Source organism: Phoca vitulina, unplaced genomic scaffold, assembly GCF_004348235.1.
Source record: "Phoca vitulina isolate PV1807 unplaced genomic scaffold, GSC_HSeal_1.0 scaffold4, whole genome shotgun sequence".
NCBI classification, from domain to species: domain Eukaryota; kingdom Metazoa; phylum Chordata; class Mammalia; order Carnivora; family Phocidae; genus Phoca; species Phoca vitulina.
This window is the reverse complement of record NW_022589707.1, coordinates 19559769-19573437: the sequence shown is the minus strand read 5'-3', so window position 1 is coordinate 19573437 and position 13669 is coordinate 19559769. Positions and strand designations below refer to the sequence as shown.

The window sequence follows — 13669 nt, the reverse complement described above, 5'->3', positions numbered from 1 at the left end:
ATCAAATCATTATTATTTCTGTATAATGTGGGCACATAACTAATTACTCTTGGAACTTCAATACTAACTCAACTATACACCATAATAGAATCATATGAAATTCTGTCCTTAAAAAGCAGTTCTTAATGATTGTGGGTTCATGGATCTTTCTGAGAATGAGAGAAGAGTTAAAAATGGCCTTCTCAGAGAGGAAAAAAAAAAAACATACATACATTTACATACACATTGAATTGGTTCAAGAACCTCTTCTGGGGCACCTGGGTGGTTCAGTCGGCTAAGCTCAGCAAAGGAGTCTGCTTTTCTCTTTCACTCTCCTCTGTACTCTATCTCTCTCTCTCTCTCAAATAAATAAATAAAATTTTGGGTGCCTGGGTGGCTCAGATGGTTAAGCGACTGCCTTCAGCTCAGGTCATGAAACCGGAATCCTGGGATCGAGTCCCACATCGGGCTTCTGGCTCAGCAGGGAGCCTGCTTCTCCCTCTCCCCTCTTATGCTCTTTCTCTCTCTCTCTCTAATAAATAAAATCTTTAAAAAATAAATAAATAAATAAAATCTTAAAAAAAAAAATCTCTTCTGATGATCTCTTCTGATGATCTGTACACTACTGGGGGTTCAATGAAGATCCCTGCACCCTAGAATACTCATCTTCATCTACAAACTGATGGTCCTTTCACAAAAATTAAGTGGGTTTAATTTTTAGTTGACTCTTAAAAAAAAGATGCTAGAGCCTCCCTCCTTACCATGCATTAAACTGTCTTTTTTCTCTGGCCGGAATTTGAAGCAGATAGTTTAATGTCTGACTTACTAAAAAATATCAGGAGAGAAGAAAGGAAAGGCAACTTTAATGATCTTAGCAAGTTGAAAGGTAGCGAACTATAATTTCCTGGCCCTGGTCTGCAAAATCTTTAAAACTGTTAAAAGTGGACCTCTTGGGGCACCTGGGTGGCTCAGGAGGTTAAGCGTCTGCCTTGGGCTCAGGTCATGATCCCTGGGTCCTGGAATCAAGTCCTGGATAGGGCTCCCTGCTCGGCGGGAAGCCTGCTTCTCCTTCTCCCACTCTCCCTGCTTGTGTTCCCTCTCTCGCTGTGTCTCTGTCAAATAAATAAATAAAATCTTTAAAACAAAAAAAAAAGGGGACCTCTTTACAGAATGGAAAGAGTTCATCTGAAATAAGAACATAAAACTACATTTCATATTTATTTCATATATTCTGTAATTCATGAAAACTAAATATTACTAATTCAATGTATTAGGGCAAAACTTCCTTGTGCATACCTAGCAGCCTGAAGAATAAGGAAGCTGTTAACAGCATTTGTTTGGTTTTGTTTACTTTTTTTTTTTTGGAAGGATGGGGAGTCAGAGAAAATATCTGTTATAGCTTAGTATCACATGCAAATTAGTCACTGAACTGATGTATTTTTCATTTTCCCCTATCTCAACAAAGTATTGTAACATACCACTTTCTAGTTCAAAGGAAAAATGATATGTTGTTTTTCTAAATGAGTGAATCTTCCCCTGTTAAACACCTAATGTTCTCGCTTTCATCCATATTCTCTCCCTTTTCCTCCCTCTCCACCTCATTTCTGAAGAATATGGCCCTTAAAAAATGGCATGACTTCAGATCTTCTTGAGCACCGAATTCTTAATAATTCAGAACTGTCATCATGAATATTAATTATTTTACCTAGGCCGAAATAAAGTCATGCCTTCAAGGGCAAGAATAAGAATAACAGGAATAATAGTAATGACAACATCCCTTTACTGGAGGCACCCACAAAAGTGCCCCATCAAAATAGCTATATAGAGCTACTGATTCCTACCCTACGTGAGTGGCCTGAAGCAGACTGTCAGGTCACACCTCTTTTTCAGTATATTTGCTTCTGGAACTTTGCTGTGCCATACCAACTAGATTAGAACTATGTATCTCCAATTTTTAAAATTGTACCTAAAATTACTCTACTTACCATTCTAAGAGAAAGTCTGATGAAATGTCATAGGAGTTTTAGGACATGAATCACATAGAAAATACCTTATTTCCTTAAATTCTAAAGTAAGATTTTAAGATACACCAGGAATTTAATAACAAACTTTTCACAGAAGGGAAAAATCACTCCACTGATTCTCCTTTCCTTTATTCAAATTATAAATTAGGAAAACATTAACTGATTTACCACCTCTTTACAGAAGCTTTGGCAAAAAACACAAAACTTGAGTTTGGCAATCTATTCCCAAAATACTTGTTAGAAGAAAAAAAAAAAGGTAGATGTTCTGACAGTTTCTGTGAAATAAATCTTTACTCTAGACTCCAAAGACAGGTTTTACAAAAATAGCATCATTTCTGAAGTCCACTGAATTATTTATAAAAGATCAGTTTATGAAACCATAGTATGCCAGAATTATTCAGAATTCTCAGCTAATCCAACATTCTTACTTTATATTTGATTAAATTTATATCTGGAGATTATCAATGGTTACTCAAAATCCAGTAATTAACTGGAAGCCACACTCCTGGGCTCAGACCCAGCTGCCCTTTCTCTACCCTGCTTTTCCTCATTGGAGCTGCATCCAGTTACACTAAGATAACAAGTCATAACAATAATAACAACAGTGGCCACACACTGAGTTCCCAGGTAGTTCCAGCGGTAGGTACATATATCTCTAATCCTAACAACAATCCAGAAAGAGAGGTATTATTACTCCTATCTTGATTCTTAAAAGATTTTAAAATTTTTATTGATTTTAATCTAAAGATTAATTTTTTAAACATAAAAAATTTTTAAAGAATTTTTTTTATATTTTATTTATTTATTTGACAGAGAGAGACATAGCGAGAGCAGGAACACAAGCAGGGGGAGTGGGAGTGGGAGAAGCAGGCTTCCCGCCGAGCAAGGAGCCCGATGTGGGGCTCGATCCCAGAACCCTGGGTTCATCACCTGAGCCGAAGGCAGACGCTTAATGACTGAGCCACCCAGGCGCCCCTAAAGAATTTTTTAATCTTTCAAGATTAAAATAAAAAAAGGCTGCACAGCGTTAAGCATTTTGCCCCAGTCACATCTGCTGGGATTTAGACACTGACCCCCTGCTGTGTCTGGAACATGCACTCATACTTCTGAGCCTTTGTACTTGTAAATTCCTGGTCAAGAATACTCTTACTCCAAATATCTAAGGACCACTTCACTTCTTTCAAGTTTCTGCTCAAATGTCACCTTATCAGAGTCTTCATCAAATTAAAATATATCCTCACCTCTCTCTCCCACTGCTTTATTTTCTCCACAGCATTGTCTGCCACTTGAAAAATTACGTTTATCTGTTCACTGTCTACCTTTCTCTAACAGAAAGTATGCTGTATAAGAACCTTGAAGGACTCTAATTTTCTATTACAGAACCGTATTGCCTAAATATTGCACTGCAGACATGTATTTTTTTTAACTGAGGCAAAATATAAAACTTGCCATTTTAACCATTTTTAATCGTATAACTCAGTGGCATTAATTACAATCGCAATGTGTGCAACCATCACCACTACCTATTGTCAAAACATTTTCTTCATCCCAAGTGGAAATTCTTTAACCATTAAGCAAAAACTCCCCATTCCCCCCACCAAGCCCGGCTCTTGGTAACCTCTCATCTACTTTCTGTCTCTGTGAATTTGCCTATTCCGCATATTCATATAGGTGGAATCATACAATAGTTGTCCTTTTGTGTTTGGCTTCTTTCACTTAGCATAACCTTTCCAAGGTTCATCCATGATATAGCATGTATCAGAACTTCATTCCTTCTTATGGCTGAATAATATTCCATTATATGAATATATCACATTCTTTATCCATTCATCTAATGGACACTTGGGTTATTGCCACCTTTCGGCTATTATTAATGAGGTAGTCCCCCTCATTCACGAGTTTGCTTTCCATGGTTTCAGATGCCTACTGTCAACCGTGGTCTAGAAGCAGATGACCCTCCTTCTGACATACTGTCAGAAGGTCAGTAGTAGCCTAACACTACATCACAGTGCCTATGCCATTCACCTCACTGCATCTCATCATGTACACATTTTATCATCTCACATCATCACAAGAGTGAGCACTGTACAATAAGATATTTTGAGAGAGAAACCACATTCACATTAATTTTATTACAGTATATTGCTATAAATATTCTATTTTATTAGGGATTGTTCTTAATCTCCTACTGTGCCTAACTTATAAATTAAACTTCTTATAGGTGTGTATATGTAGGAAAAACAGTGCATATAGGGTTCAGTACTATCCATGGTTTCAGGCTTCCAGTGGGGGTCCTGGAACCTGTCCCCACAGATAAAGGGGGGGAACTACTGTAATGCTGCACTGAACATCGCTATACAAATATCTGTTCAAGTTCTTTTCAATTATTTTGTCTGTATACCTAGTAGTGGGGTTACTGGGTCATACCATGATTCTATGAAGAAATGCCCAACTGTTTTCCACAGTGGCTGTATCATTTTACACTGAGTGGATGTAGGACCTTTGTCAAAAATCAATTGCCCATAGATAAATGGGTTTATTTCTTGACCCTTAATTCTGTTTTGTTGGTATACATGTCTATCCTTATAACAGTTCCACACTGTTGATTACAGTATCTTTGTGGTAAATTTTGAAATCATAAAGGATGAGTCCTCTGACTCTGTTACTCTTTTCCTAGATTGTTCAGGGCCCCTTGAAACGGTCTATGAATTTGAGAGTCAACCTTTACATTTCTAAAGATTGTTAGAATTTTGATAGGGATTGCACTAAATCTACACATCACTTTTGTTGGTATTGATAGCTTAACAATATTGTCCTACCCAAGAACATGGATGTCTTTCCATTTATTTAGCTCTTATTTAATTTCTTCTGGCAATGTTTTTTAACTTTCAGTGTAGAAATCTTTCACCTCATTGGTTATATCTATTAATCGGTATATTAGTCCTTCAGATGCTAACACATATAGAATTGTTTTCATAGTCTCCTTTCCAGATCACTTATTGTGGGTGTATAGTAACAACAGATTTTTATGTGTCCATTTTGTACCCTGCAATGTTGCTGAATTCATTTATCAATCCCAGCAGCTTTCTTTTGGATGCTTTGGGATTTTCAAATACAGAATCATGTCATCTGAGAAGACAGACAGTCTTACTTCTTCCTTTACAATTAGGTGTCTTATTTCATTTTCTTATTTAACTAGCTCTGGCTAGAACTTTCAGTGGAATGTTGAAGAGCAGTGGTAAAGGGAGCATCCTTGTCTTGTTCCTAATCTTAGTGAGGAACTTTGAGTCTTTCACCACTGAGTTTGACGTTACCTGTGAGTTTCTCATAATTGCCCTACAGTATGCTGAGGAAGTTCCCTTCTATTCCTAGTTTCCCGAGTGTTTTGATTACAAAAGAGTATAGGATTTTATCAAATGCCTTTTGTGTATCAGTTAAGATGACCATCTGTTTTTTCCCTTTTTCTATTAATGTGATATGTTACAAGGACTGATTTTTTTAAGCTGAACCAAACTGTACTCCTGGGATAAATCCCACTTGGTCATAGTGTCCACTCCTTTTAATATGCTGTTGGTTCAGTTTGGTAGCATTTTGGATTTAACAGGCATGTATTTTGAAACAATGATCAGAAAATAATACAAAAATACAGTTATAGCTTATATTATTTTTTAGTTGTTAAGAATTATTTTTTAATTGAGGGGGAAATGTACATATCTTTAAGACATTCTGTTAAATACTAAATATTAAAATGAAGTGAAAGGAAATATTATCCCTTTTTATGTCAGTGATAAGTTTTACAACCTCTTTGGAATGTTGCAATTTTAAAGCTGTTGCTTAAGTATCCTTTTTACATACCTGCAAATATATAATGTAAAAAAAAAAAAAAAAAAAAAAAGATCTACAGGATGAATGTAACATCAATAATTTAAAATCTACTCCTAAAACAAAAAGTAACAAGAAAATAATTTACCCCTTCATAGAAAACTTTTGCACAGTCCTTTGCTAATTTTCCAAAAAATAATACATTGATGGTGTTGATCTCTGAATTTGAATTTTCTTGTTCTATAGAGAAAAACACACATACAGAAAAATACTAATTAGATACAACAGTTTCACACATACAAGAAAATTGATGACAACTACATTCTAAAAACTATAGTTATTTCAAAATATAATTATGAAGGATAATTAAACTTTTTATAATTCACTTTTAGTTTAATACCTTAAGTATTGCAAAGATCATGCACAGAATACTATTAGGTACTAAAACCAAAACTGTAACAAGCTTCAACTAGAATACATTTTATAAATTTCTATAAATATCACATTAACAGCATAAAATAACTGCATTCTATTTATTTTCCATGTTTATAATAAAAAGAAACTGAATATGGTATTCAATTTTTATACTATATAACGTATCACCCCCAAAGTAGTTTACTTTTTCTGAGCTTCTAGTAATCTACAGTGTCAGCACATTAAGGTTTTTATTTTGTTTTGTTTTAATTTATTTATTTGACAGAGAGAGAGAGAGCGCAAGCAGGGGGAGCGGCAGGCAGAGAGAGAGGGAGAAACAGGCTCTCCGTTGAGCAAGGAACCCGACCTGGGGCTTGATCCCAGGACCCCAGGGATCATGACCGGAACTGAAGGCAGACGCTTAACGGACTGAGGCACCCAAGCACCCCTCAGCACATTAAGTTTTAATATAGGTAAGTGTATTTTCTCCTCCAGCATGCACAAATGAAAGAGTAAAAGAGCAGAGTGTGTGTAAAGACCAAACTATGATTTTAAAAATGAAATTTAATTGGGGGAAAAAAAAAGAATTTCCACAATGTTCACTCTCCAGAGATCACCTTCTATAACCAATGCAGCAGGGCCAAATGCTAAGACTGAATTATATCATCTGAGGAAAGACTCATTCATATCAGCTTTCAAATATTCAACTACTCCAAGAAACTGCCATCATATCAGATTTTTATGCATCTATAGAGTATATGAAAGATCTTTCCCAAAATGATAGTCTCTTTTGTGTAACCTAGAACTCCTGAATCTGCTACTCTGTCAGGTCTGGTGGCGCTCACAGTGAAACAACCACCACATAGCTGACACTGACCTCTTCAACTCCTCAAACCAAGTGTATACATAAACTGAAACACTGATGTTTCTCAAATACAAAAGCACAGTGGTTTCTAACCATAACATAACACACTGTTAATATCTTAAATGACCTATCAGATGTCTGTGTCTGGCCATGATGGACTAATAGAGACTGGGTTTATTCTCCAGTCTTAAAATGACTAGAAAACTAAGAAAAAATATATGAAACAACAGTTTTCAGGTATCAGACAACAGGGAGTGCAGGAAAGTGATCTGAGAAGGAAAATAAGGCAATATCCCTATCTTACTTCCTGGAGAGTTTCCAGGCAGCAGAAAATGGAGCTAAAATCCAAACAAAGCTCAGCAGCCTTCCCTGAATTCAGAAGAGTTCAGATATGAGGATACCAAGGTGGCTAGAATGTGCAGGGCAGAGTGCTGAAGGCAGGACAGCAGCACAAACAGAGAGTGCTCTGGCGATCTGAAGATGGGGGCCTTCGAGTCTTTGGATGAATATTTATCTCCAAGTATACGGAAGGCAAGTACCTCATGAAGAGGAAGAACCACTTGAAAGGAATAGGCAGAACAATTCTGAGACTCACGCAGGGCTAGGAATTTTCTTGTTTCAACCAGACAGAATGGAATCCACACACACGAGGCATAGAGTAGAATTGTCAGAAGAGTATTTCCTTAGTGATATGGCCAAATTAGCCTGAAAATAAAGGCTGTTCTATAGCCACCCCAACAAAGTTAATCAAACTGATTCCAAGAAAATTAAATGTATCCCAAAATAAAGACACATAATAGTTAAAGGATGGATAACAAATAAATCCAACATTTGCTAATATAAAATTCTAAATGTTTGGTATCCAGTAAAAAAAATTACCAGCCATGAACATGATGAGGAGAAATGGAAGATATAAAAAAAAAAATCTCAAAATGAACTTTCAGAATTGAAAAATATAGTATTAGAAGTTAACAGTACACTGAATGGAATTAACAGATTAACTGAAAGTAAAATGTTACAGAAAACCGAAAAACAGAGAAGAATCAATGAAAAGAAAAGCTGATTTTAAAGATCAATAAAATAAATATCTAGCCAGAATGATCGGGGAAAAAAATGAAAGAGTAGTCACAAATTATCAATGAATGAAACAGGACATCACTATAAACCCCACCAACATTAAAAGTATATCAAATATCTATTATGAATAACTTTATGCCAATATACTTGACAACTAAGATGAAACAGATAAATTCCTTTAGAAACACAAACTACTGAAGCTTACTCAAGGAAAAAAAGATAAAAAAGAAAAGCCCTATTAACAAATAAATTACACTGAACTTAGGGTTTGGAACTTGCCCATAAAGAAATTTTCAGGCACAGTTGGCTTCACTGATGAATTCTACAAACATTTAAGGAAGAAATAAAAGCAATTATAGATAAACTCTTCCAGAATATAGAAGAGAAGGAAGCACTTAATAGCTCTTTTCAGGAGGACAGCATTACATTGATACCAAAATCACTCAAAATCATTACAAGAAGAGAAAGACATGGAACAATATCCTTCATAAACTTAGATGTAAAAATCCTTAATCAAATATTTGTAAATTAAACCTAACAACGTATCAAAAGGATGATTCATCAGGCCCACTACCTTATCATGCTATTTTTTTCTTCAGACCACATTTCTACCTAATATTACTTATGTAATTATTTATTGAATTTATTTACCCCTCTAAAATGTAAACTTCATGAAGGCAAGGGCTTTATTTTGGTCACTGCTATATCTCCCATACCTAGAACAGTGTCTAATATATAACTGGTTTTCAGTAGTTACAGAATGTTGTAGTTCAAAGTCTGTTTCCCCTTCACTGCTGCAGGCCATTCTTCAATCCAATTTTAGGCTTCAGATGAGATCTATTTTGGTCCTCAAATACTCCATAGCTCTTCCTAGCCTACCAGGATTATTTCAGGGTTACTAGGAAGAAGGCATAATCTCATATAACTACACCTAGGTAAAAAATAACATGCTGAAAGGAGTGTCTTATAAGTTAGGTTTGCTAAGCTGTTTAGGTGACACTAGTGAAACCAGAAGTAGGGGGACCAGTTAGCTATTGTAACAGTTTAGATATGAGATTAAAGGAATCTGAAGTAAAATAGAAGAAATGGGTGAGGGGGGAGAGGATAGATGGTACAGAAAAATTTAGTGAAAAAAAATTTCATTCTATAGTTCTTTACACTACTGTGTATGTATTACCCATTAGAAATCATTTTTGTGCTTATGTGTGTACATATATATATTAAGTTATCCATTTGTAGATTATAAGAAAAGGTTAAGCAGAAACGGTCTTATTAAATTGTATACCTTGTAGGGCAATCTTCAAAACAGCTGTTCTGTTTCCACCATAAGTTAAAGAAGAAATAAGTGACAGTTTTCCCTAAAATGAGAGAAAAATAGTTATACAGAAAACCCAAAAGAGCTTATTATAACACCAAGAGATAAGTTAAAATTAGAAAAACTATTTTAAAAGCAGTAAGCTTTTATTTTTTCAAAAAAATTCAAAGTACTATGTTCAAGTCACCATATTTAAGAAATGAAAGTGATTTTACTAAAGAAATTTCAGAAGGCCTAATTATTTAGGGTCATAACTTAATTTTTTAAACAATCTTATTATTAAATATTATCCAATTCCTCATTTTACAGAGAGATGAGCTGGCTCAACTTCAGTTTCATGTTAACCCCTATAAGGTTGTTTCTACTGAAGAAAAATGAAGAGTTTGCTCCTAGAAAGAAATAAACAATAAATTAAAAAATGCAAACTGGTAATCTCATAAATAAGGGCAGTGTGGACAAAGCAATGAACTAAAGCACACATAAAGTTTAGTCCTCATTCTTCTGTAACTAACCAGCTCTGTCACCTTAAAAAAGCTATTTAATCAGCATCTCTCAGATAAAATGAAGTATTTAATCTAGGTAGTTTCTATACTTTCTTCTGGTTCTAAAATTTAATGATCCTATGAATAAATACATTATAGGTCTCTTTGAAAATTTCCACACAGAAATAAAATGTATTTAATAAAACTTAAAAATGGATCTCTAATACATTATCTCCCACACTAATATTCCAGACTTTGATATAGCCAACAACAACAAAACCTATGTTCATACACCAATTTTACTTATAAGACAGGAATCAAAAAAAAATTAAAATAAGGCTATCAGCTATGCATGATTCGGTCAAAAGTAAAATAGTTCCATTTAGGAGGTAGAAAGCTGTAAAGAACAACAAAAAGTTGGACAATGTAGAAATTTCAACCTTTTTTTGACCCACCAGAGAACTGAAGTCAGAAGACAACTGACTAACCAGAAATCTAAGAGAAGTACTTCCAATAAGAGAGGGGCAACAGTGAGTTGAGGTCACAAAGCAACCAACTAATCAGAAATCTTAAGAAAGAGAAGATCCCCAAGGAGAGATGGGTGGTAAGCACTTGCTTACCTGAAGTAAATGGCAAATGCTGCCTGACATTTGTCAGAAAATTCATCTAACATTTTTAATGAGTTGCTGAAGGCCAAGTGTGGGCTAGTGAGGAGACATGGAGCTTGTGGGAGCTGCAAACACAAGGGGAATTCACACCCACTTACAAGCTCGTCTCCAAAAACCTGATGACAAAGTCAGGCCAGGAGTCAGGGCAAGGGTGCTAGCAGTTACTGTAGGAAAGCCTGCCTGAGTCTTCCCCATCTTCCTTTCAAAACAAAGTCCTTAAACTGCTGGGAGAAAGACAACAAACCTATGAATCTCATTAGAGCTTTGATTAAAATGCACTGCAGAAAAAAACACTCTCCACCCTTCTAGGGATAAGGAGAAAGAGGTATACAGGTGTGAGGGCCAGACCTACAGCTAGGGACAGGGCAGAATCACTGTAAGACCTCACCCACAAGACCCAGGTTAATCTTTTTAATCTTTGTCTTTCATAACTATTCCAGAAGCCTTTCCCTTACCCCAAAGGAAAAGGCACTCTGGAGCTGCTCTCACAAACTACAGGGGACTCTGAAAGTTAACTAACTGCATCCCTCACCTGATGGCCCCAACCATGAGCCAGTAGGGCATGGCCCAGCTCCTGTACCTTCCATGTAAGATACTTTCAAACTTTTCTACAACTCTTACATGGCAAATGAGCTGGACAGGTAGGCCAGATTTAACTGACTGCTCTCAAGTGGTCTCTCTGCAAACAAGGACTAAACTGAAGTACCGTGAACTAGGTAGGGGCCGTGAGGCTTCCCAGCTGGCAGAGCACACAGGGGAGCCAGTCAACCTGTGCCGCCTGAGTGACCTCCGTCCTTTCTGGAGGGTCCCCAACAACTGTAAACTCTTTGTTTCCAAGGGTAGCATGTATGCCCTCAGTATTTGTGCTTCCTGTGTGAAAGGCAGAAATCAACCAAAAAAAAAAAAAAAAAACAGTGTGATTTGCTCCTAGGGATGGTTGTAAGAAATATTCGAGTTTTTAAGGAAACACTTTTAGTTGATTATGTGGCCCTCAGTTATAAATTAAGTAGGCAGTTTTACTCACAATAAGAGTTATCCCATTAGAAAGATAGTCTATAATTTGTTCCTGTCTTTAGCTGAAGTGAGCAAAGAAAAAATGGAAGTTGAACTAAACAATAAGCTTTGGAAGTTTAAGGATGACTTGAATAGTGAGAGACTTCCAGGGGGATTTATGTCCCCAGAGTTCTGTGTTTACATTTCAATATGGGATGAACCCTAGAGACAGTTCTTTACATTCTAAATAATGTATTTACATTCAGGAGATGAGGTTTTTCTGTCAGGAGGGGAGGGTAAAGCTGGAGAGCTGTCCTATATAAACTCCCAGATTCATAATTTCAAGGTTCCTTTTCTACAGTGCAAGAAATCCCCTTTACACACACAGAAAGACTTGTGATCCTCACCATATTGCCTTGCATGAGGAGGATGGGGGATAGAAAACTGATGCAGTCACTGCTGAGAGTAAAAATTATAGTTGGCCTATACTCCAGAAATCTCATGTTAGCTTTCAGGATAAAAGTGAATTAATATTAGATATTAAAAATGTATCACCCCCAATATAAGAGTGGAGTTTTCCTAAGGTCAGTGCCTCTCAGATGGGATACAAATGCTTTTGTGCACAGTATGAACCTAATCTTTTTGGCTCCTCCCGAGATCAACCAAATCTACTGAACTGTATGTAGCACACCAACATAGAATGTGGATTATACACTGTTGCTTGAGAACTACTTGACCACTTGACATTTACCCAAATAAAATAAATACCTATGTTTACATAAAAATTTGTACATGAATGTTTATAGCTGCTTTACTCATCATTATAAAAAACTGGAAAGAATCCAAATACTGCTACACTGAGGAATGAAGAAATGGACTGTGAGGGAATTCTAGTCACCAATAAAAAAGGAACAGTACTGACCAACATAACAACCTGGAAGAATCTCAAATGCATCATGCTAAGTGAAAGAAGCCAAACTAAAAAGGCTACATAGTAGAGGACTCCATTTACATGGCATTCTTAAAAGGCAAAACGTATACTGTCAGAAAATTGGTAAAAATTGGTTGCCAGGGGTTAGAATTGGAGTAGCAGCTGACTATGAAATTTTGGGGAGTGACAGATTCTTATACAGCTTAATTATGTTTGTGATTATATGTTCTTATATATCTGTCAAAACTTGCAGAACTGTACACTAAAAACAATGAATTTAAGCAGTAAAATGCATTTAACAAAATTCAAGAAACATATATAAGAGGTATCTGCAGGTTAAAAAAAGGGTAAGTATTCAAACTGAGAGTTGAAAAATAAGAGACTCATTCAGATATATGAAAGAACAGAAATATACTTTGACCTAACTTTTTAAAATAAATGAGCATGTTCATGAAAATGTGATAATCATGAGAAATAAGTAAAAGGTATTTCCTAGTTTTAACCCCACTGAATACTAACATGTTCACTTACAGCTAAAAGGAATTATAATAAAAGAGCTAAAACTGAAAAATATTTCACTAACACAAGTAGGAACAAATACTTAAAAATACAGGTAGTTAGTAGACTGCATAATCAGAAGAAAAGAACTTAGCAAACAACTGTATCATTTAAATGCCTCTATATCAAGCACACAAAATAAAAATGCTACAACTAGATACAACTCAGTAGTAACTTGTATTGGTAATTTGTTAGAAAGAAAATTGAATCACAGCACTTTATTAATAAAATACATAAGAAACATCACATTAGTCAGCCAAATGCAAAAAAGTTTGACAATACTAAGTATTTGATAAGACTTTAAATGCAATGAAGTAGAAAACCAACTGTAATCCATAAAACTGTATTTCATATGAAAGAAAATACCAGGGAAATGGAAAATAAACATAAGAAAATACGTAAGAAACAAATGTCTATACAGAGAATATTGATTAGAAAAGCAAAACTGAAATGTAGCATTATTCTCTTTCTTTCACTATCAGACCCATTTTACTAATAAAGCCCCTACCTCATTCCTATTACATTCTTCCCCTAGTCCCTA

General features: G+C 35.5%; 1 protein-coding gene across 7 annotated transcripts in view; it reads right to left on the bottom strand.

Annotated features, from left to right (window-relative positions):
- Nucleotides 1–13669, bottom strand: part of POT1 (protection of telomeres 1) — an 83402-nt gene that overhangs the window by 62436 nt on the left and 7297 nt on the right. For 6 of the 7 annotated variants that reach the window (XM_032401645.1, XM_032401647.1, XM_032401644.1 and 3 more), the window contains exons 3-4: nt 9467–9539; nt 5974–6065 (exon numbers count right to left, since the gene is read on the bottom strand). The exons of the other annotated variant lie outside the window; for it this stretch is intronic. In XM_032401645.1, coding sequence (XP_032257536.1) covers nt 5974–6065; nt 9467–9539 — 165 coding nt within the window. The remainder of the gene's footprint in view (nt 1–5973; nt 6066–9466; nt 9540–13669) is intronic. 7 annotated transcript variants of the gene reach the window in all.